General features: G+C 41.6%; 1 protein-coding gene across 1 annotated transcript in view; it reads left to right on the top strand.

The window, feature by feature from the left end:
* The window catches only part of NUP210 (nucleoporin 210), a 657,387-nt gene that overhangs the window by 564,971 nt on the left and 65,799 nt on the right, over window positions 1–26,617 (top strand). Inside the window, exons 35-37 of the mRNA XM_063426963.1 lie at window positions 15,530–15,676; window positions 18,762–19,012; window positions 21,009–21,216. Coding sequence (XP_063283033.1) covers window positions 15,530–15,676; window positions 18,762–19,012; window positions 21,009–21,216 — 606 coding nt within the window. The remainder of the gene's footprint in view (window positions 1–15,529; window positions 15,677–18,761; window positions 19,013–21,008; window positions 21,217–26,617) is intronic.

The following is a 26,617-nucleotide window of genomic DNA, read 5'->3' as shown; positions in this document are numbered from 1 at the left end:
GAACACAAGGAATTTTATTCTTTGTTACAAAGGTTGAATCGATGAATACTCCATGTGCACCAGAATCGATGAGAGCTTCAGTCACAATTCTCACCTTATCCCACTGTATTACAAGGGATACAGGTGTGAACGGAGTGGTCGATGTTGAGGGGGGTGCACTGAAGATCGCAGAGGTATAGGCTTGTCTACCGGCCTTTGTCCGTTTTAGTAAGGGACAATCAGAGACCAGATGATCTTGAGAGGCACAATACATGCATAGGTTTAATTGACGTCTTCGGTTCTTTTCTGCAGGAGTGAGAGGACTTCTTATTACCCCTAATTCCATGGGTTCACTTGGTAAAGAAGTTTTTTCTGGAGCTTTTGAGGGAGTAAAAGATTTTCGGTCTTTAGAATGAAAAAGGGCTTTTTCTGCCTTTCTTTCTCTTAATCTTCTGTCAATGCTGATTGATAAGTGAATTAGAGCGTTCAAAGTAGTAGGGAGTTCTGTTCTAGAGAGTTCATCTTTTACAGCTTCAGATAAACCAATTCGAAACTGGTTGCGCAATGTGATGTCATTCCATTGCGTTTCAACAGCCCATCTTTTGAATTCAGCAATATAATCTTCAACGGGTCTATTTCTTTGCTGTAGTGTTCTGATTGTTAAATCAGCTGTAGCTTGTTTATTAGGATCTTCATAGAGAAGAGACATGGCTTCAAAAAATTCATCCAGTGAGCCTAAGATGGGGTCATCATTGTCCAAAAAGGTATGGGCCCAGAACATAGGTTCACCTCTTAGAAAGGAAATAACTGAAAAAACCTTAGATCTTTCTGTGGGATAAGCTCTAGGTTTTAAAGCAATCAATAGTTTGCAGGAATAAAAAAACTCCTTATATTTGGAACGATCACCATAGAATTTTTCAGGGTTACATACAGCAGGATCACTAGCCGAGAGCAGAGTAGTATGAGGAGTACGAGTTTGTAAATCTCTGATAGAAGTGAGAAGTCTTTCGTTAGTGACTTGCAGGTCTTGCACATCTTGGGTTAGTGTATCAACTCTTTGATTCAGCGTAGTTATAGTAGAATCGAAATCTGCTGGATCCATTACAATGGCTGGATTATTCTGTCACGTTTAAACATTTGTTATGAAGGAACACAACTGCAGATTTCGTATAGTTGAATATTTATTAAAGAAAGTAAAAGGTAAAAACTTTAATTCCAAATTACAGGCACTGTAGCTTAAGTAGTAAATGATAACTGAAGTCCACAGTTACAGGCACTGTAGCTTTAAGTAGTAAATGATAACTGAAGTCCACAATTACAGGCACTGTAGCTTTAAGGAGTAAACGATAGAAAATTGCAGACACTGAATCAATAAAGAGTCTCTTAATAGAGTTAACGGTTTAGGTGAGAAGTAATTACAATAGCTGTTCCATACTTTAACTTAAGCAAGCCAGATGCAGATAACTGATATGAAGTATGAGTTGAGTTTAGCTGTAACAGGATTGTTTTTACCGAAGGACTTTTGGAGACAGGTAATAACAGCTTTTAGATGCAACTCTTATCACATTGGTTTTACTTAGCTTCCTGCACATAGAACACTGGTTCCCGAGATATCCTCAGAGGCGTATGAAGATTGTTTAATCTTTAGTCTTGGATGAGGAGAGGTGAAGGGAACTTTGCAGAGTCTTTCAGTCCGGTTTGGTAGCAGAGGCTTTCACAACGAAGTTGTAGCCTGGTTGTGAGTAAGGAACGTAGTTCAATAATCCAGCCCTGATCAGCTGGTGCAGTCAGATTAAATAGGCAGACCGTGTCATAGAGGGGTGTGGCTAGACTCTGTGGAACCAGGAAGTAAGAGGATACCGTAGTTAAGGCATTACACAAAGATGCTGAAACATGGGATCTTCCACCCAAGGTTGATGCGGCGGTGGTTAGGCTAGCCAAGCGCACTACCCTGCCAGTGGATGATGCAGGCTCCTTCAGGGATCCAATGGATCGTAAGATGGAATACTACCTGTCCAAGTCCTATGTGGCCTCAGGCACGAGTCTTCACCCTGCCGTTGCTCTCACGTCTGTTTCAAGAGCTATGAAGGTTTGGCTCCAGGAGCTGGAAGGGGACATCAAGAGGGGCAGGAGCCGTTCCTCTATTGTTGATGCCCTGAAGGATATGCGTCTAGCGATTGATTTCTCTTCGGAGGCCGCAGTGGATCTGGTGAGAAACCTTGCTAGAAATATGTCCTTCTCGGTTTCCTCCAGGCGGGCACTCTGGCTCAGATCTTGGGCGGCCGATGCTTCCTCCAAGAATAGTTTGTGTTCTCTGCCATTTCACGGGAATATGTTATTCGGCAAGAATTTGGATGAATGCATTAAGAGGGCGGCTGAAGGTAATAAAGCCTTTCTACCCCAAGAGAGGAAGTATAAAGGATCCTTTCGCGCCCGGAAAGAGTACCATTCCTTTCGTGACAGTAGGTCCTACAAGCCTGGTAGGGAATACTCCCGATTTCAACCGAGGAGGGGTGCCCCTTCTGGGAACAGAGGAGGCAGGTCACGCGGGTCATCTTCCTCTAAGGACCCGAGGAATCTATGACTACGTACGGGCCAAAACCGAAGGTGTCGGGGCTTGTCTTCTCCAGTATCTTTCGAATTGGACCATTTCCACAAGCGACGTTTGGGTGCTGGATATTATTCGGAGAGGTTACCTGCTAGAATTCTTCAAGCATCCTCCCAACAGGTCCTTTCACCTCACAAAATGGCCAGGAGACAGGGAAAAGTGCATGGCCCTACAAAATTTCATCCTTTCCTTGCAGAAGGAGAAGGTCATCGTCAAAGTGCCGGCAGGCGAAAGAACTCAAGGATTTTACTCCCACATCTTCTTGACAAGGAAATCCTCAGGGGGTTGGAGACCCATTCTGGATCTGCACAGACTGAACAAGCATCTGCACATTCGCAGATTCAAGATGGAATCTCTGCAGTCTATAATAAAGGTTGTGTCACCCAACCAATGGATGCTGTCTATAGACCTACTAGACGCATATTTTCACATACCCATTGCCCAAATCCATCAGAAATTTCTGAGGTTTGCTGTAGAAGAAGGTCATTTCCAGTTCAGGGCCCTCCCCTTTGGACTGAGCACAGCCCCAAGGACGTTTACAAAGGTCCTGATTGTTCTCATCGCAGAGCTCAGGAAGCAAAACATTGCTATTTACCATTATTTGGACGACGTCTTGATCTTAGGAAACGACGTGGATTCTGTGACATCTCAAGCTATTACCAGCATTCAGTTTCTGCAAGCTCACGGCTGGAAGATCAACACCAAGAAGAGCCACCTCCACCCAACACAATCTATGGTTTACTTAGGTGCCCATTTCGACACTCTAAAGGGTACTGTCCAGCTCTCATCAGTAAGAATTCTGAAACTCAGGAGGTTATTGAGGAGAATGCTGAAATCCCCGGTTGCCCCTGCAAAGGCGGTAATGAGCCTCCTTGGCTCCATGTCCTCCACAATAGGTCTGACGAGATGGGCTCAGTGGAGAATGAGACCATTCCAAGCCAACTTCCTGAGTCGTTTCTTATCCGGGAACCTGTTCCAGCCCATCAAGCTTCCCCTGAAGGTACGCCATTCTCTGATCTGGTGGCTAAACAGAAAGCACCTATCCAAAGGTTTTCCATTAGGGGACATCGCTTGGAGGACCGTGACAACGGATGCCAGCCAGTGGGGTTGGGGCGCTCATTATCTCCACGACTTTGCGCAGGAAGAATGGAATTTCAAGACGAGCAAGGTTCATTCCAATCTGCTAGAACTTCTGGCTGTCCTCAAAGCTTTGAAACACTTCTCGATCCATCTCAAGGGTCAATGGGTGAAGATAAGGACGGACAACTCCACCGTAGTATCCTATGTCAATCACCAAGGGGGTACCAGGAGCTGCAAGATGATGGAAATAATGAATCACCTGATGTGGTGGGGTCAGAGAAACCTGGCAGGCATTATAGCCATTCATCTCCCGGGGAAAAGGAATCAACTGGCGGATTTCCTCAGCAGATCCAGAATAGATCCGGGGGAATGGTGCCTAGCTCACAGGGTATTCCGCATGATTGTGGACAAGTGGGGTCTCCCTCAAGTGGACCTTCTAGCCTCTCGGGCCAACAGAAAGGTAGCCCTTTTCTTCACGAAAGACGAAGACCACCTGGCACTGGGAAGGGATGCCTTATCGAGCCCCTGGAGGTTCAGATTGGGCTATGCGTTCCCCCCGTTTCCACTAATTCTACCGCTCCTGAGGAAGCTGAGAACGGAGCAGGTGTCTCTCATCCTGATTGCGCCTTATTGGCCTCGGAGACCTTGGTTTCCTCTGCTTCTGAGTCTTTCGGTGGAACCTCCTCTCCCCCTCCCCGAAGTTCCGGATCTTCTGTTCCAGGGTCCTGTAATGCATCCAGACCCTGTCTCTCTCAACCTTATGGCTTGGAAACTGAAAGGAACCGGCTGTTGAATAGAGGATTCTCCCAGGCCGTTATTGATACTATGCTGAGGGCACGTAAGCATTCCACTTCAGCCACTTATTATAGAGTATGGGAAGTTTTCTCCGACTGGGCTCTTCGCAGTAATGTGGATATTCAAGATCCCTCCTCCTCCAATATTTTGGATTTCCTGCAATCTGGCCTTGAGAAAGGACTGAGCTATAACACTCTCAAAGTACACATTTCAGCCTTGTCCGCCCTGACCAGTCATAGATGGGCACTGGACTCGGATATCATCAGATTCATCAAAGGTGTCCTTCAGATGAAACCTCCTATTAAACCATTTGTCCCATCCTGGAATCTCCCTCTGGTTCTGGATGCCATGAAGCTGAAACCTTTTGAACCATTTGATTCAGTTTCCCTACAGGTTCTCTCTATTAAGACTGCCTTGCTGGTGGCCCTAGCCTCAGGCAGGAGAGTTTCTGAGCTCAGTGCTCTATCCATCAAAGAGCCTTTTACTATCTTCCACAAGGACAGAGTGGTCCTCCGTACAGTTCCGGTATTTCGACCTAAGGTCACTTCCTCCTTTCACATCAACGAGGATATTGTTCTTCCATCTCTGAGGTCGGACGCCCATGAAATGGGGAATTCTGCTGACCTGTCCTCTCTGGATCTGGTGAGATGCCTCCGGATGTATATTGATAGGACTTCTGATTGGCGTTCTTCTGACAGTCTTTTCGTCCTTCATAGCGGCTGTAAAAAGGGCTCACAAGCTCCCAAATCTGCCATTAGCCGATGGATAGTAGCGGCTATCATTCTGGCTTATCAGTCCGCCGGGTATCCGGTCCCTGTGGGTCTTAAAGCCCATTCCACTAGGGCTCTCTCTTCTTCCTGGGCAGCCGCTGCTAATGTCTCCCCTGAACTCATTTGTAAGGCAGCTACATGGTCTTCCTCTAACACTTTCATTAGGAGCTACCAGATTGATGTTAGAGCAGGGTTGTCTGATCAATTTGCTAAATCAGTCCTGTCTGTATCCAATTCCTGATCTCTGTGTCTGTCACTTGTTGTGGTGTTAATACACTTTGCATTTATAAAATTTTTGAGTCTGTGTCTCTTTCCCTCCCTGGTTTATTGCTTGGGTATTACCCAATGTTGTGCTGCCATGGATATGGCCAGGAAAATGGAAAATTTATTCATACTTACCGTAATTTTCTTTTCCTGGTTATATGCCATGGCAGCACAAGGGTCCCGCCCGGGGCTATTGCTGGAACACGTGACTGGGGAAGGAGGGGCAGGAGGTGGTACTTATACGGCTTAATTATTATTCCTGTCCAATGGGGATAGGGAGGAGCTACCCGATGTTGTGCTGCCATGGCATATAACCAGGAAAAGAAAATTACGGTAAGTATGAATAAATTTTCCATTATATATATATATATATATATATATATATATATAGAGGAAAATCCAAAAGAGGGAAAAAAGTAATTGTGTTAAGACATGATATAAGGTCATGGTTGAAAATTTAAAATGAGATTGGAATTTAAAAGGTACATATAAAATAACAGCAGATGTGTGCTAAAAAGTGATGCAAGAACATGCATTTAAAGAAACAACAATCATCTGTAAAAATCAGTTAATACAAATATAAGTGTCAACATATAAAAAACAAAGAATGTGGTGTGAACATACAACAATATAAGTATGGAGGAGTAGGAGTTTAATCAAAGATAAGTATAACTGATAATAAGCAAGAATATGCCATATAGTGAATGGACAATAGAGAATGGATAAATTAAACATTTAAAAATATTAAGACCATATATGTAAACATATATATAAAAAATATATATATATAAAAAGAATAGCAATTAGAATTGCATTATAAGAAATTAAAAATATCAAATGCCATGTTTAACCCATTAGGGTGTAAAGTATCCATGTTAAAAACCCACTCCATCTCTTTTTGTCCTACTTTTTTTTTTAAATTCCAATCAAGAAGGCATAATTGCAAAATTTAGGCTACACTAGTCAAGCTGTCACTATACCCAAGTTTAAATTTTGTTTCAAATCCGCTATTTTGGTTTAAATTATGAAATTTAGATTTTCACTTTTTAAAATTAAAAATATTAGTAAAAACCCTTTGGCAAATGTCAAACCCTTCTTACATTTTATATATATTATGCATGAATATATTATATATCATAACCATAATAATTAATAAAAATATGCTTGTGATATTTATACATACAAACACACATAGTGATATAATACCATTTGTGCATATGTATGTATGCATACTTCCACAAATCACATAGATAAAGCAAAGCTATATTTAATTTTTTTAATTCAACATGTCATTAAAAAAATAAAAAATAAACATATAGGCATCAATATATAGAATTTTGATTAATGGATACTCACTGGCACGTACTGATGCCCACATATACACACACTCACACTGGCGCACAATGATCCATACTGACACACACATTGACACATACTGACACACACACACATACAGTGACATTTACTGACACACACACAGTCATCCATACTGACACACACAAACAGTGATCCATACTGAAACACACACACACAAACACAGTGATCTATACTGACACAAACATTGATCCATACTGATTCACATACACAGTGATCCATACTGACACTCACACACATAGTGATCCATACTGACACTCACACACATACACACAAGCTAATCCATACTGACACAAACATTGATCCATACTGATTCACATACACAGTGATCCATACTGACACTCACACACATAGTGATCCATACTGACACTCACACACATACACACAAGCTAATCCATACTGACACAAACATTGATCCATACTGATTCACATACACAGTGATCCATATTGACACTCTCACACACAAACTAATCCATACTGACACACACACAGTAATCCATATTGACACACACATTGATCCATACCGATACAAACATTAATCCATACTGAGACACACACATAAAATAATCCATACATGGATCCATACTGACACACACACAGACAGAGTAATCCATGCTGATACATACATTTATCCATACTGACAAACGCACAGTAATCCATACTGACATATACATTGATCCATACTGACACTCACACAAAGTAATCCATACTGACACATACATTGATCCATACTGACACACATACATTGATCCATACTGACACATACATCGATCCATACTGACACATACATTGATCCATACATTGATCCATACTGACACATACATTGATCCATACATTGATCCATACATTGATCCGTACTGACACATACATTGATCCATACTGACACATACATTGATCCATACTGACACAAACATTGATCCATACTGACACATACATTGATCCATACTGACACATACATTGATCCATACATTGATCCGTACTGACACATACATTGATCCATACTGACACATACATTGATCCATACATTGATCCATACTGACACATACATTGATCCATACATTGATCCGTACTGACACATACATTGATCCATACTGACACATACATTGATCCATACTGACACAAACATTGATCCATACTGACACATACATGGATCCATACTGACACATACATGGATCCATACTGACACATACATTGATCCATACTGACACATACATTGATCCATACTGACACATACATTGATCCATACTGATACAAACATTGATCCATACTGACACATACATTGATCCATACTGACACATACATTGATCCATACTGACACATACATTGATCCATACATTTATCCGTACTGACACATACATTGATCCATACTGACACATACATTGATCCATACTGACACACATACATTGATCCATACTGACACATACATTGATCCATACTGACACATACATTGATCCATACTGACACATACATTGATCCATACATTGATCCGTACTGACACATACATTGATCCATACTGACACATACATTGATCCATACTGACACATACATTGATCCATACATTGATCCGTACTGACACATACATTGATCCATACTGACACATACATTGATCCATACTGACACATACATTGATCCATACATTGATTCATACTGACACATACATTGATCCATACTGGCACAAACATTGATCCATACTGACACATACATTGATCTATACTGACACATACATGGATCCATACTGACACATACATTGATCCATACTGACACATACATTGATCCATACTGACACATACATTGATCCATACATTGATCCATACTGACACATACATTGATCCATGCTGACACATACATTGATCCATGCTGACACATACATTGATCCATACTGACACATACATTGATCCATACTGACACATACATTGATCCATGCTGACACATACATTGATCCATACTGACACATACATTGATCCATACATGGATCCATACTGACACATACATTGATCCATACTGACACATACATTGATCCATACATTTATCCGTACTGACACATACATTGATCCATACTGACACATACATTGATCCATACTGACACATACATTGATCCATACTGACACATACATTGATCCATACTGACACAAACATTGATCCATACTGACACATACATTGATCCATACTGACACATACATTGATCCATACATTGATCCGTACTGACACATACATTGATCCATACTGACACATACATTGATCCATACATTGATCCATACTGACACATACATTGATCCATACAATGATCCGTACTGACACATACATTGATCCATACTGACACATACATTGATCCATACTGACACATACATTGATCCATACATTGATCCGTACTGACACATACATTGATCCATACTGACACATACATTGATCCATACTGACACATACATTGATCCATACATTGATCCATACTGACACATACATTGATCCATACTGGCACAAACATTGATCCATACTGACACATACATTGATCTATACTGACACATACATGGATCCATACTGACACATACATTGATCCATACTGACACATACATTGATCCATACTGACACATACATTGATCCATACATTGATCCATACTGACACATACATTGATCCATGCTGACACATACATTGATCCATGCTGACACATACATTGATCCATACTGACACATACATTGATCCATACATGGATCCATACTGACACATACATTGATCCATACTGACACATACATACACACACTAATCCATACTGACACACACAATACCTTCAAAAACACATCCCACACACAATTACACACTGAAAATATACACACACCCTAAGAAACTTGGAAATAAACATAAAATACCTGGGTGCTACAGCTCACTGAGCCCACCTTGCTCCTAGATATGTGCTCAGCTCCTGGCTGAGAAGCAGCCTGCCTGCAGCTCTGTCTAGCCCCACTCCTCTCCCTGCCTGCCAGCACTTTACACACAGGAAGCAAAAGGCAGAGGACCCGCGTGGGCTGCCCTGCTCTGCCTGATTACCGGGTCACATGCTTCCTGTGTGTGAAGGCTGTCAGGCAGGGACAGGACTACCTCCCTCCCCTGCTCCTTATGTTTCACTCGCAAGCAGCATTGACAGTCCAGTCCACTTTGGAGTACCTGCTCGTGAGTGAATGCAATACAGTGCTGATCTAGAGCTGCTCAGCTCATCAAGCCCCCGACATGACTGTGTGTATTGCCTGGGGGGAGGAGAAGGTTCTGCACTGTGCAGCCCCAAGTGCCCCGGCCCACCGGGAAATTTCCCGGTATCCCGGTGGGCCAGTCCGGCCCTGCCATCAATACCAAAACTCACTTCAAAAATTTACATGTTAACAACTATATAGACACAAAAAGTTGTCACAATAAAGTTTGGCTAAACAGTATCACAAAGAGCCAGATCACCAGATTAAGAAGAAATTGTTCTGATAATACTATTTTTATTGAACAAGCAAATAAAATAAAAAAAATAGCCTAATAAATACAGGGTATAATGGTAAATTAATAGAATCCACTATACAACAAACACTTGCAATTAGTCAAAAAGACCTTATACACAAAGAAAAATCACAACAAAAGAAAGACATAATACTACCTATAATATTAGATTATAATGACAAAAATAGACATATAAAAAAAAATCATGAGTAAACACTGGCACCTTCTAAAGGAGGACCCGATTCTTAAAGACATTATTCCAGAAAGACCAAAAATGATATTTAAAGGTGCCCAGAATTTGAAAATGCACCTTACAAAAAAATTACACCAAAGACATAGAACATAGCATTAATAAAGATCGTTTTTTATCCCTTAATAACGTTTTTTTTTTTTTTTTTTTAATGTAATAGTTGCGTAGCTTGCAAAAAAAACAAACCCTACTGAAAAAAGAAAAACCTCACTTAAATCAAACAATACCGGTAAGAAACTATTACCTGTGAAAGTAAAAATTTTATTTATTTACTGGAATGTCCTTGTGGCCTCCAGTATATTGGACGTACTATAAGATCACTAAAGATACGAATAGCTGAACATTGCAGAAATATAGAAAAAAATTAAATCAACCATTCTGTATCATCTCATTTCTGCAAACACAATAATGATCCTAAACATCTTACTTTCATGGCATTGCCACAGTAAAAAAACCACTGGAGAGGTGGAGGTCTTATAAAAAAAAATAGGACAAAAAGAGATGGAGTGGGTTTTTAACATGGATACTTTACATCCTAATGGGTTAAACATCGAATTTGATCTTTTTAATTTCTTATAATACAATTGTAATTGCTATTCTTTTTATATATATATATTTTTATATATATGTTTACATATATGGTCTTAATATTTTTCAATTTTTAATTTATCCATTCTCTATAGTCCATTCACTATGGCATATTATTGCTTATTACCAGTTATACTTATCTTTGATTAAACTCCTACTCCTCCATACTTATAGGGTGTTGTATGTTCACACCACATTCTTTGTTTTTTATATGTCGACACTTATATTTGTATTGAGAGAGAACAAGGAGGAGAGTCAGCGCTAAGCTGCCACAGAGAAATATATACCGTATATACTCGAGTATAAGCCGAGTTTTTCAGCACATTTTTTGTGCTGAAAAACCCCAACTCGGCTTATACTCGAGTCAATAGTCTGTATTATGGCAATTTGCATTGCCATAATACAGACTGGGGCTGCAGAGATGTTACTTACCTCTCCTGCAGCTCCTGTCAGCTCTCTCCTCCTCCGCGCCGTCCGTTCAGCACCTCGGTCAGCTCCCAGTGTAAATCTTGCGAGAGCCGCGGGGTCATAGTGCGGCTCTCGCGAGATTTACACTGTGAGCTGACAGAAGAGCTGACCGGACGGCGCGGAGGAGGAGAGAGCTGACAGGAGCTGCAGGAGAGGTAAGTAACATCTCTGACAGTCCCCCTCTCCCCCCCACTGAATTACCAATGCCACTGGACCACCAGGGAAAGAGAGCCCCCCTCCCTGCCATGTATCAAACAGGGAGGGGGGACGAAAAAAATATATAATAATAATAAAAAAAATAATAATAATTAAATTTAATAATAAGAAATAATAATACAAAAAAAATATTAAAATAATTAAAAATAAAAATAAAATTGCCCATCCCCCACCAAGGCTCTGCAACACACACACACACACACACTGCACTCATACACACACACACACGCACACACTGCACTCATACACACACTGCACTCATACACACACTGCATTCATACACACACTGCACTCATACACACACACTGCACTCATACACACACACTGCATTCATACACACACTGCATTCATACACACACACTGCACTCATATTCACACACTGCACTCATACACACACACTGCATTCATACACACACTGCATTCATACACACACACTGCACTCATATTCACACACTGCACTCATACACACACACTGCACTCATACACACACACACTGCACTCATACACACACACTGCATTCATACACACACTGCATTCATACAGACACTGCACTCATACACACACGCTGCACTCATACACACACTGCATTCATACTCATACACACACTGCTTTCACACGCACACGCTGCACTCATACACACATGCTGCACTCATACACACTGCATTCATACACACACTGCACTCATACACACACTGCACTCATACACACACTGCACTCATACACACACTGCACTCATACACACTGCACTCATACACACACACGCTGCACTCATACACACACGCTGCACTCATACACACACGCTGCACTCATACACACACGCTGCATTCATACACACACACTGCATTCATATACACACACTGCATTCATACACACACTGTAAAATAAATATTCAATTAATATATTTTTTTTAGGATCTAATTTTATTTAGAAATTTACCAGTAGCTGCTGCATTTCCCACCCTAGTCTTATACTCAAGTCAATAAGTTTTCCCAGTTTTTGGGGGTAAAATTAGGGGCCTCGGCTTATATTCGGGTCGGCTTATACTCGAGTATATACGGTAGTACTCAATAAATGGCTGCACACTTTAACAGAAAAGGGGAGTTCCCTCTAATCCCCTCGTAGTAAATAGAATACAAAAATAACACAAAACAGAAAAAAGGGTGCGCCTAAATCAAATAAAGATATAAATATAAGTCCAGAAAACTTATCGTAAGTCCAGAATGATACAATCCACGTAAATATGGAAGGCACTTGAAAATTAGAGTAGGTCTTCACGGATATGTACTTGTAGTTCAGTAGAACATATGAAGGAAGAAGACAAAAACAGGACTCCAATGGTACAGTATGTAGACAAAATAAAATAATAAAATAGTAGCAATTAGTATTACTCACAATTTACAGAGCTAAAATCCAGCTCTGATATTGAATGCATGAAGTGGAATAATCCCCACTCAAGGATGTGTGAAGTGGCGCTGATTAGCAGGTATGTAGGGTGAATCAGAAGTTCAACGTTGGTACGATCCAGCCGAAAAGTAAAAAGGAATAAAATATAGTGCTCTCTGTTTTATGAATAAAACAATATTAAGAGATAGAAATGTACTCACGATATATAGAGCAGGCTATACTGCTCGATGTAAGCGTATGGGTGGTATAATCCCCACCTATGGATTATTTATGCTTCTTTCTTGTGCTGAATATCAGTGTAGCCAGGTAAAAATGAAAAAATGTAAAATAATAAAAAGGAATATGGCAGTCAGAATTTTTGGTGCCAAAATAATTCCTTTATTACAGTATATATATATATATATATATATATATATATATATATATATATATTAAAAAAACAATATCTAAACGTGTTTCGCCTAAAGAGGCTTCTTCAAGTAGATAATAATAAAAAGAACATAACCTGACATACATGAGTTTATATAGGGTACAGTAATACTGATAAAATTTAAATTTCCCGCCGTAATTACGTCATTATGATCTCATTAACATAATGCATACAATAAAAGTCACTTTTAAGCATAATAATATGAAGCAGTATAAAATAATAAGTGAATACAGCCATTTTTGCCGCAAAACGAAGCTTATAAACATGTTTAAAATGGAATAAAAGAAAGTCACGTGACGCGCGACTAAAAAACTTCCGCGTCACGTGACATTAAGTGAAACGCACGCGTTCCGTATCAGTGGGACGCATACATACTACTCCTGGAAGACGCCCAGAAAACGGGCTGGTTAAAAAAATCGTCATCACCTAAGAAGGAGTGACGAAATTAGAAACCATACATAAATACCGTGGGAATTAGGGAGTTATCTACTTATTCATTCCTGTCATTACATTGACTGTCCAAGTAACTTACATTTTATATGAATGTATGTTACTTGATTGTTGTAAGTGTTGCAAATGCTTACAGCTGAATCCTGGCTATGTTTGTATACTTTTTATTTAAAATTGTTTACAATGTAACATTCTTCTTCTTTCACTGGGTAAGTATATTAGTACTTAGGCAATACTGTGCTTTGGAACTTCGGCACTTTGACACTTCGGAACTTCAGCACTTCGACACTTCGGAAATTCGGTAACTTCGGGACTTCGGCAATTTGGACATTCGGAAGTACCCGAATGTCCGAATTTCCCGAAATTCGTCTGAATTCATATTCGGACCAAAACTAATTGCACATGTCTAATGTTGATTTAACTCCTAAATGGCAGAGAACTAAGCAGTTAGACTACAGTGTTATGGTCTGAACACCAATGCCACTCCTAAGTTGAAGTTAATTTTGTGCTACTAGTGTCCCTGTTTAAGTAATAAATGTGATCTGTATGGCCGCTTTTCGTCACTGAATATTATTTTAGGTTTAGTCATGGTGAATTTAATTTTCCTTTTCCTGTCAGGCAATGGTATATCCTGGTTTTGTGCTGCCTAGGAAGGACAAAACTCAGGCGCATCCCACAATAATATTTAATTCATCTGATATAGTTACAGTTTTTAATATGCAGCTCATAGGAACAAATTGAATGCAATGCTTTCTTATGAGAAGCATTTGATTGGATGAGCACATGGCGCTCGACACACATGCACATTTCAATGTTCCCCTATAAAGGCAAGAATACTGTTGTAGCAAACATCAAAGATGACGTAAAAGCAGGAGGAGCGTGAGTCTTTGTGTTAGAGAAAACTCTATTTACTCTTTATTTATTTTGCTACAACAAGAAGGGAGGGGGCTAAAAATAATCAGGCACTAGGACACTATAGCATTATCAATACAGTTTTCTTTTTTTTTTAATAATGTAATGCTGTTTCTTTAAATCACTTTGTTTATGCAGCCTTAACAACACCTCCCCTACTTCCCTAAACTCTTACTGAAAAAAAGTTTTACTTAAAGTTAAAGTTAAATTAACAGAGCAGAAGATCATTTCTAAAGTAAACCTACTGTGTTGTCACATCTGACTGAAAATTAAATCATTGTTTGATGGAGCTGTTTGACTCACTACCAAATGTGGCTGCATTAACAGAAACAAAAGTTATTTGACTCCTGAATGGCAGATAACTGAACAGTGAAACTGCAGGGGCATGAAAATGTATTTTATAACTTGTTTTCGTGCTTAGAGTGCCTCTTTATTCTATGGACCATTTATAGTATTCTCAACCTGTCAGGTGAATGTTCAGCTGTGCAGTTGGACGCTATCTCTGAGATCCATCCAGAGGAAGTTATCATTTGCCATCTGGAGTTTCATGATCAGAGGCTGGAAATTTCACCCCTTGAAATCTTCACTGCAAAGACTATGTTTGAAGTAGAGTCAGGTGAGTGATTCAAAATGACTTTACATTTGATAGGGTGCAGTGTGTAGCTAGTAATGATTTCTGCCCACTGTTGAATGTGTGTTTTATTGTAAATAGGATTCTCTGCCCTTTGTGAGTGGTATGCAGTTTTTTTTTGGGTGGGATACCCTGCCATCCTGTAGGCAGGTAGTGTTTGGTAAGATCTTTGCACCCAATGTTTAATTGTGATTTTATTGCACGATTTAGAGGCTGATATTGCATATCCCTTACTTTACTGTACACAAATAGCAGCAAAGATTACAAACAGAAAAAATAAGGTATGCACAGTGACATAAGCCACGCCCAGGTGCATGGTGTTTTTTTTTTTATTTTATTTTTAGAAACTGACACGTTGAGTCTGCCATCATCCAAAATTCAGACTATCCGCAAGGAATTATGCTGTGTGCTGCTCTGTCCGCAGATCACGCTGTGTTAGTTGGCAAGGATCATTGGGCTGTTAGCGTCTTCAATCCAAGCAATGTTTCCGACCCTGCTTCATTGCTCTTCTCCGCGAGTGCAAGTCTTATGCTGATCTTGCCTCCCTGACAGCGAAACAAGAGACAAACTGCATTGGTGAATGCACAACCTGTGTGCATGGAACGGCAGAGCCACCTTTGGGTCTCATCCAGAGTTTGCCATAGATTCGGATGCATGCCTCCATGTCATTAAGGGGGTCAGTGGGAGGTCTGTGGTCAGGAGACAAATCCTGGCTCCACATCAATGCCCTGGAACTCCTGGCATGTTTCTTTGGGGTTCAGAGTTTCGTGAAGGGAACTACCATGCTTGCATCCACCTCCGTATGGACAACTTCTGGGTGGTGCAATATGTCAACCACATGGGCAGTATTTAGTCTGCAGTTCTGGGTCATCTGGCGATGCATTTTTGGAAGTTTTTCTTGGCACGAAACTTAGTGGTCTAGGCGAAATACCAACCAAGCCTGCACAACGCCCAAGTGGATTGGAGTTCAAGCTATCTAGACAAGATAGTGGAGAACACTCAGACATCTAATCTCCAGTTGCTGCTGTTGGAGTGTTCTGCACTATCTCGTCTCTTCGGGGGCCCTTTTGCCATAGACCTATTTGCAACTCAATGCCCAGCTGCATCGCTTTTTCAGCTGGCGACCGGATACAGCTGCAGAGACCATGGACACTTTTCTGTAGGACTGGCATGGGACACTGCTCTATGTCTTCCCTCCGTCCCCCATGCTCCCCCAGGCTCTCCTTTGGGTCCTTCACCAGCAAGCCGAGATGGCTCAGTTTTGGGGGACACAGTCATGGTTCTCACAGCTTCTGGAGATGGCAATGGACTATTCCAGGCTGTTGCCATCCTGTCCGGATCTTCTCCACGACACATCCAATCGTTGTCACCAGCTCCTACAGGGAGGTCCATGGAGCTTTGGATGCAACGCAACGTCTCCTGGTGGATGCATGGGCTCCTAGAACTCTAAAGATCATATGGGTCAGCTTTGCAAGCTTGGGCTGGATGGTACCTGGCTATGGACGTGGATCCTGTTTTGCCCCCAGTGACTGTGATTCTTCAGTTTCTTATGTCCCTTTTTGAGGCTGGTCATGCATATCTGACGATTAATCTGTATAGGTCTGCCAGCTCTTCAGCCCATGAAGGGTTCTATGGTTGTCCAGCATGCCAACATCCTTTGGTGTGTCGCCTACTGCGTGGCTCCTGTCTCTCTCTTCCGCCCATGCCTTGATATTCCTCTATGCAGCGGATCTACAATTACCACGGCCACAGTGTCTCCACTATTTCTTCCTCGAAGCTGAAAGAAGCGCTGTAATAATCCAAGACCTTCCCCCCCCCTCCCCCAGTAACTAGGCGACATATAGTTGTGGGAGTCAACTGAGCTATTTTTTGGCCACACACAGCTTTTGTGCAGAACCCCTAGCATGGGGTCTACAAAACAACATTGTGAATTTTCTTCCCATGAGTCTCTGTTTCTGAGAGATAATGGAGCCTAAAATAACATAACTCAATTATCTATCAGTTACAGGAAATAACATAAAATATCACTGTTACGGAGCTTCCTGTACCCCAGTTGGGTACCTCCGCCGACGGATGCTCCTAGTGCTCACCAAGGACCATCAGATACAGTAAGTGGGGGTATTATACCAGTGTGGTTTTGGTTGGTGTTGCCCGGTTAGACTCTGTTGGTTGTATGCTGTTGGTGTGGCACATCTTCAAAGAAAGAGGAAGGTCTTGAGGAGGTGCTTACTACTATAGTGGGACTTGGACTGGGAGTATGCCACAGTGTATACCTTATTTTTTCTAACTGTTTGAATTCTTTGCTGCTGTTGATGGTCAGTAAAGAAATTGATATGTAATACTCACATCTGTGTCTTTAATAAAAGTATGACTCTTGTCATGTAATAGCAAATCATGTGATTTTTAGAGGTTTACAGTTTTTCTGTGTGATTTAGTTGTTTGTTTGTTTTTGTTTTTTGTTTTTGTGGATATACCTCCCCTTTTTGTGTAAAATATGGGATGCATCTCAACCATTACAATTTTGGCGGGCAGTCAGATTAGATGTGCTCACTGTGCAGTCAGGGCTGTAGAACCATCCAAATAACACTGAAACAGTGTTCCCTTCATAGTCTGCCTGAGCATGGCTTGCTTGATTGTCAGTTAGCCAATTATTTCATGCAAGGATGATCTGCCAGTAATTTGCCCTCTTTGGGCAGAGCTAGTGTCACAATCTTGTCACTGGCCAGAACCCTTTACTCTCCACCAGCGTCTTGCTGCTAGGAATACCAATGTTGGGCTGTATCAGGGTGATGTGAGGAATGAGGTGCTTGCCTTTGGTGGTAAAAGCGATATTTTTTCAGCTATGCCTATTGGATTGTATTTGGTGTGGTTCTCTGCCCTTTGGTTCAGTGAGTAAAGGATTTGGTGAATGAGTGCCACATCTGATGCTTAGACGTTGTGCAAATTTATTTTACACCAAGAATTTTAAACATTTTCAGTGGAACTAGTTATTAAAGTTTACATTTTACACCTGCTTTGTACCTCAAGAGTGCTTCCTATAGTTCACATTTCTCCCTTTTGTGTCATTTAGGTCATTACTCCTGTTCCATAATAACACAAAAGCTTTCAGAAAACCAGCTACAACCGCTCAGCATAAGTGATACTTCCCTCACTGTAACTGCTTCGCTATATGGAATTCAATTTTATCTAGAACATGTCAGTGCTACTGTGCCAATCTACCCGGGATTTTACACCAACCCAAAGGAAATTATTTTAAGCCACCATCATGCAACAAGTGAACTAAAGATATTTGGACCCTCTAAGATGCTGAAACATTTAGTGGTGAGATTGTTTTGGGTTTTGTTTTTGTTTTTTGGGATAAATCATATTGCTTGTTTACAGGGGTCAAGTCCTGGGGGAAAAAGTGTGGGAACCCCCCCCCCAAAAAAAAAAAACCAAAACACTTGTATGCATATATAAACGCGTACACACACATACACTCACAGACGCACCCACATACTCAGACACTCACACAGTGGTGTATTTTAATTTTGTGCTGCCCTAGGCATGACTATACCTGAGCACCCCCCTAACCTAAATTTACCACCCCTTCCTGATTAAGAACCCACCACTTCCTCTTTAGACTCCACCTTTTCCTGCTCCTTTTAAAGAAATTCTATAGTGCCAGGAAAACAAAGCTGTTTTCCTGGCACTATAATTTCCTATAGTTCCCCCCTCCCCCACTATACACTGAAGGGGTTAAAATCCTATGGGTAATTAGCAGACGCAGGATGTCCTCATGCACAGGGTGGGGACGTCCAGCATCAGTTAGGCGACTTTTGGTCACCTAACCACCCGAAAGTCCCTCTAGTGGCTGTCTGGTAGACAGCCACTAGAGGTGGAGTTACCCCTCAAGGTAATTATTGCAGTTTCTGAGAAACCGCAATAATTACACTTGCAGGTTTAAGGGGACTGGGACACTGCACCCAGACCACTTCAATGAGCTGAAGTTGTCTGGGTGCCTATAGTGTCCCTTTAAGCACACTCTCTGACAGACACCCACACTGGCAGATACACACTGACAGTAACACACACACTCAATGACATTCACACAGACGTCACTGATTTGACACGCACACATTCACTGACACACACTCATTCATTGACAGAGAGACACACACAAACACACTGACAGACACACACTAATAGTCACACACACACTAAATGACAGACTCTCACTGATTTGACAGACACTTACAAACATACACTAAGAGAAGCACATACACGCAAACATACACTAACAGAAGCACACACACACAGACGTGCATACACCAACAGAAGCACATACACTCATACGCACACACATGTGCATACACAAACAGAAGCACATACACGCAAACATGCACATGCATACACTAACAGAAGCACATACACTCATACATGCATACACTAACAGAAGCACATACACTCATACACACGCGTACATACGCTAACAGACGTAAGTACACTCATACACACACTGACACAAACACACACATACACTAACAGACATAAACTATCAGAAATACACACACATACATAGACTAACAGACATACACACACACACATACATACACTAACAGACACACATACACACTAACAGACATACACACACATACACTAACAGACATACACACACATACACACACACTAACAGACATACACACACATACACTAACAGACATAAACACATACACTAACAGACACACACAGACATACATATATACACATTATTAATATTATTAAAATTAACATTGCCCACCCACACAGCCTCCCTACCTTTTAGGAAACCTGTCATGGAGGGGGGGGTGGCACCTGATGGACCCCCTCCCCCCCGGTGGGCGGCTCTCTCCCTGTCACACGCGGCGAGGGAGCTGTGTCCTCTCTGCTCCCTCTCGCCGCGTGGGTTGTCTGCTGATGCAGGGAACCGGAATATGATGTCATATTCCGGCTCCCTGCATCAGAAAACGGCACGCGGCGAGAGGGAGCAGAGAGGACACAGCTCCCTCGCCGCGTGTGACAGGGAGAGAGCCGCCCGCCGGGGGGGGAGGGGGTCCATCAGGTGCCCCCCCATGACAGGGGGAACACAGGCCATTTGGGGGCGGCATTTTTTGCCGCCCCCTGAGTGCCTGCAGGGGGAACGGCGTTCCTCCTGTGGAAAAAGTGCAGGAACGCCGTTCCCACGCGTTCCTGCAGGACTCGAGCCCTGCTTGTTTAGCCTTTGAAACAGATAATTGTTTCTAGTAGTGTGTATAAAATGTCTGAAAACATCTATAGCATACATGTATTTATTTTTTAGGTAGAATCTGGATCCCCTCTTGTTACATTTGTTCACAAGGAAATAATTCATGGAAAACCGACTTATTTAATCTATAAAATCGGTGTAAAAGATACAAGGGTTCTGAGCCAAGGATCTCTTTCTACTTTACTTACCATATCCAGCTCTCACTCTGACCAAGTCATCACTGTTCCAGTAGTGCTGGTGTCAGTGGCTGAACCAAACACAGGTTTGTGGTTTTGATATTATAACTTTTAAAGAATTGTAATTATGTTTATATTTACTGTTATGGGCAAATGCAAATATTACAAGTTTTAGAATGAAATGGTGTATTTCTTAAACTGTGTACTTTGTCTTTAAGAGATATTGCAAACTGACAAGGTGTTAGAAATGGAACATATTGTTTTTCATAACTGTTTCTTTAAGCAATAACCTCTTACCTACCTACAGTGCATAATATGTTTGTGCCATTTACCCTAAAATGGTGACACCTAAGGTATAAATAGGTGTACTTTTAAATGTTAAGACACAGAGGAGAGACTTGGAGACAGACGCTGCTCCATCTTAAAATAACAGAGAGGCTGACATGATGACATGTTCAGAAGGGTATGTTAACCTATTAATGATATTTGCAAGCATTTAGTTTAATCTTATAAGCTCTGCTATAATGGATTTTATATGTCTATATTTATATTTTTATATAATAAATATCTAAAAGACAAAACTTTATTACTTCCAAGACAATCCTTATTTTATATTGTATTCTCAATTATTTATATATGTAAATAGAGGAGCTCTTACACCAACTATATAAAATTATGGCTAAGATAGCTGTATGGTTAGCCCTACTAAGTTCTATGCTTTAAGACATTATAGTGGTAAATAAGGGAACCAGCCGCGGTTACAATTGGTGACCATGAAGGGACATTGTACTTGGAAGCTTTAAATATAAAATAATAAATACCTAGGTGTAACCTCTTATGCGTAAGAGAAGACACAATACTTTGTCATGGCACAAGTCTTGAAATATCAAGAATCTATTGAGCTATTTGTAGCCCAGACTCAGAGAGAGATCTTCATCATTAGAGATGGTTTTAATGTGAACTTGTACAGTGCACTTTGAGTTCAGGTGCCAGGTACATTGTAATTAGCATACTATGCTGAAATTGTGGATCTTAATATCATAACAGAACAAATATACATATTTGATAAACTCCCTAATATGCCTAATACAACAGCATAGCATGGTCCATTAGTTCCAGGACAGTGGATTGCAGGCAGGAGGGTATGTTCTCTTTGTAGCTGCTTAGTATGCATGCACAGGAAAAAGATTAATGCAAGATGTTGTCAAAAGAAAAGTGATAAGACAGAGCGATGAAAAACTTGCTATTATATTACTAATAGATTTCAAAGTCTAATTCCAAGAATGCAAAGAAAATTGCATTATGGCTTAATGAAAACATTCATGACACGGAAGCGACAGACAGTCCACTATATAAGTAAAGTTTAAAAAAATGTGATAATTTCCATATTGTCAGTTACGCTAGCTGTTGATTGAAAATCAGGAATTTTATCACATGACAGGAGGCTTGGTATTTTGCATAATCTTTCTTTACTAACTCCATAGCAGCAAAGAAAAGAGTGACACAACTGAGAACCAATCACAATGCAGTATAGGGTTTAGGAGGCGTGACATATGACATAATTTCCTCTTATTTGCCGCTCCATCACAAGAGCTAAGTACACACTTTTCTCTCTGTCATATTTACTGCAACTGTGATTTATACATATTAATACTATTATTGTTTACCTAACTGTGATATCATCATTCATATTGATTACCTCTACCGTGGCCCCCTCTCCTCTGGGGTCTGTTTACCCTCCCCACAGGGACCTCCCTTCCCCCCCGGCTTCTGGGGTATTTCCCAGTCCCCAAAAGGATTTCGAGGCTCCCCAGCCGTTTAATACTTCTTCCCACCGCCATTACTATTCCCGCGGGCTTCTTCTTTATGCCGTGCGTTCGCAGAACTTTCCCGCCTCCTGCTCACCCTTTCGCTTCGCGTACGGCACTAAAAACTTGCTGTGCGTTCGCGGAAGGACGTTCACCCTTTTTCTACCGAGCGCTCACCGTTCGGCAGTTTTACGCGATCGCCGCTTGGCGCTCGCTTTAGTCTGCTCATACGCACAAACACCCGAACAGCATTACTAGAACGCTCATGTTCGGCTGTTTGTGCTCACGAATGCCTGCATTCATGCAAATCCTTGATTTGTCGCCCAAACTAGGGGAGGTACTATTAGTCTGGCGGCCATTTTAAATGGATATTGCTACCAGCCAAACTACCTATCTCTACAGCTCTGAGTCAAAGCAAACCTGTTACTATACCGTGCCTGTTTTCAATCAGTGGGACCAAATCAGGTTAGTGTGCACTTGGGGTTGGTTAAGCCAGTTGGGCTATCCCTTATTCTGGCCGGGGTGAGCCCCATTCATGTGCTGCTCAACAGACCTGTTTATGCAGGACTCCGGTTACCTGGGTGAGCCCCAGTGATAAGCCCTCTCATCACCTTCCTACGACCTACCGGTCCTATAATCTCCAGGTAAATCATTACCGATACAATACCACCCCTGATCCCCAGGCCTCTCCAGTTAACGTGCCTAAGTGCCCTCACACATAGTTTATCGGGTGAGCCCCAAGTGTCAATTCCAGAGCAAATGGAGGATTCACAAAACCCATCTGAGCTCCAGGCCATGATCGTAGCAGCTGTAACAGCAGTTAAGTCCTCCCAGACAGAACAGGATGCCCCTAAGTCAATCTAAGTCAATCATTATGGTGCAGACTCTGAAGACTCTCATCGGCCTAAAAGCCACTGGAAAGGTGAGGCCGCTACACCACGCAAATCAAAAGGAAAAGCACCTGCTAAACAGCCCCGACCCGTACGGTCCACGATCCCACTCAGATTTCTTCAGGTGAGGAAGATGCGGAACCCACACATGCACTGGCTGTGCTGGATGAATGGCAGGCGGTAGTCTCCGAACAGGAGGACTCCGACAGGGACTCCGCAGCCAACTCTGACCCTTATCTCATAAGGGAGCAGATCCTGGGTGAGCCCCATGACTCCATGACCACATCCAGGGGTAACCCACAGGAGGGTACAGGGATAAATTGGGGATAAAGAATTAGGCCCTTTGGCACAGGGCAAACATTTTGGAGAGGCCTTCCTTAAAGAGTTGAACAAGAGGGTCAATATTTTTACTTCCCTTAACAAGGCGCAAACATCGATGCGGAAAGTTTTCCGCGGCCCTAACACCCGAGGTGTTTTTGGCAGGGCTGGCCGGCAGACTCAATCAATTCTATTTCTTTTTTTTTTTTTTTATTCTTTATTTATTCCAAGGTAGAACAGTACAGTTAATGCACAACAAATCAGATCGTTGCAAAATATAGTAACATTACACATGCCATAACCCCATGAAATCTTTAAGAGCTGAAGAATGATACGCCATGTACACTCTCACTGCATCAATGTATCCTGAAGTGCGAATAACATTTAATACAATGCTGATACCCTGTTCTTCCTGATGTTTTTAATGTATAACATAAAAAGGTACAGCATAAAAGCCATAAAGAAGCTTCAAATTACCATACATATAATTCTTCTAAAGAGAAGACATGTCCCATCCTTCCCATGCATTTATGTGCAGTTACTAGATATCTTTATCTGAATTTCTTTCAAATCGCTATCCGTTTGTCCCTGTGGAGACATGTCAATAGCCCCTCAAAATGTAAGTTGTTTACATATTGCATGGTATTGTGCACTTAATGTGAGTAGATCTCACGTGGAAAAGGAAGATAGGAAAAGAGGAGTAAGAAGGGTAAGTAGGAAATTAGAAAGTGTGAGAAGTAAAGAAGGGGTTGAAGGATAGGTTCAGGGGGCGTCAGGCCAACCCATGTCCAAGTGAACTAATCCCATCCAGGATTAGATCATCCATGAGATAATTATCCTTAATCTTCCTAATTACCACAGTAAGTTCCGGAGCCTCACCTCGCAACCACACTTGTGCCAAAGCTCTCCTAGATTCACCTTATGCAATAGGGTATTCTCCGCTTTTGTCCAGTTATCTACAGATCTAGCTAGCAAGAACTCCCATGGGTCTAGCTTAACCTCTCGCTCAAAAATATCTCGCAACAACTGCGCAATTTGCCTCCAAAAGACTTGTGCTATTGGGCATTCCCACCACATGTGAACGTACGTGCCCTTGAGGCCGCACCCCCGCCACCATAAGTCCGTAGTAGTTTGGTTCATCCGACTTAACTCAACCGGTGTAGCATACCAACGGAATAGCGTCTTATATGCTTGTTCCTGCAACGAGACACACATAGAGGACTACGCGGCCGCCTCCCATATTTCCTGCCATTCCACTCCCTCCAGCGTCTCTCCCAAATCCGCCTCCCATTGGTCTACATAGGTAAGACCTCCCCATTCCAAAGTTTTACTGCACAACTGTGAGTAAAGAAGAGAAATCATTCTGCTCGGGAATTGTTCCTTCACGCACATTCTTTCAAAGAATGTCATCTGTGTTTCTGCTGCTTTTTTAATCTGAGTGTCTTGGGCATAAGCTCTGATCTGGAGGTATCTAAAATAATCAAAGGGTCTCAAAGGCGTTTTGTTTTGTAAATCCTCAAACTTAACAAGCGACCCTCCCTCAATACTCAATACCCTCCCTCAATATGGTATACTCTCTGCAGCCCAGCCCTTTCTATGCCTCTGAAATCCCGGGCCGTCATTCCTGGTAGAAATTCCTTGTTCCTCAAGAGAGGAGTCATCGGAGAGGGGGAGGACATTAGGTCATACTTAGGAGCGTCCGCGTCCCATATCCTCAGGGAATTGAGAATCGCAGGACAGGGCACCGTGATGTTAGGTCTGTGCTCTTTAGGCGTCCACATATAAAACTGAGACATATCCATTCCCATAAGGGACGCTTCCAGGTCCACCCATCTCCTTTCCTCCGGTGGAGAGTGCCACAGAGCTACCTGAGCCAGTTGGGCTGCCTCATAATAAAAATGTAAATGTGGAAGGCCCAGGCCTCTCCTGTCTTTGGCTCGGTAAAGAATGTTACGTGAGACCCTAGGTTTCTTATTCTGCCAGATAAATTTACCTATTGTTTTCTGAAGCGGTCCCAAGTCAGACCTGGTAACTTTAATCGGGAGTGCCTGAAACAAGAACAATATTCTGGGGAGTACATTCATTTTCACGGAATGGATTCTCCCTATCTAAGAAATTGCCTTATCTGTCCAATTCTCCATATCCGTCATCAATGTCCTAATCAGCTGGGAATAATTCTGATGAAATAATTTAGATGGGTCTGCCGTCAATCGTATGCCTAGGTATTTTATGTGGTCTCTCGTTATTCGTAAGTTATATGTCTTACCTATGTAATCGATGTCTAGCTCTGGCATACCTATAGGTAACAAGCTGGACTTGTCCATATTTACATTGTATCCAGCCAATTCTCCAAATTCCATTAAGACCTCTGTTAGCGCAGCCATCGATTCCCTCGGTTCAGTCAACGTCAATAAGACGTCATCTGCAAATGCCGAAACTACGTATCGTTGCCCTCCAACGTCTATCCCTTT

This window comes from Pelobates fuscus, chromosome 7, assembly GCF_036172605.1.
Source record: "Pelobates fuscus isolate aPelFus1 chromosome 7, aPelFus1.pri, whole genome shotgun sequence".
NCBI classification, from domain to species: Eukaryota; Metazoa; Chordata; class Amphibia; order Anura; family Pelobatidae; genus Pelobates; species Pelobates fuscus.
Note: the sequence above shows the minus strand (reverse complement) of the source record. Positions and strands in the feature narration are given on the sequence as shown.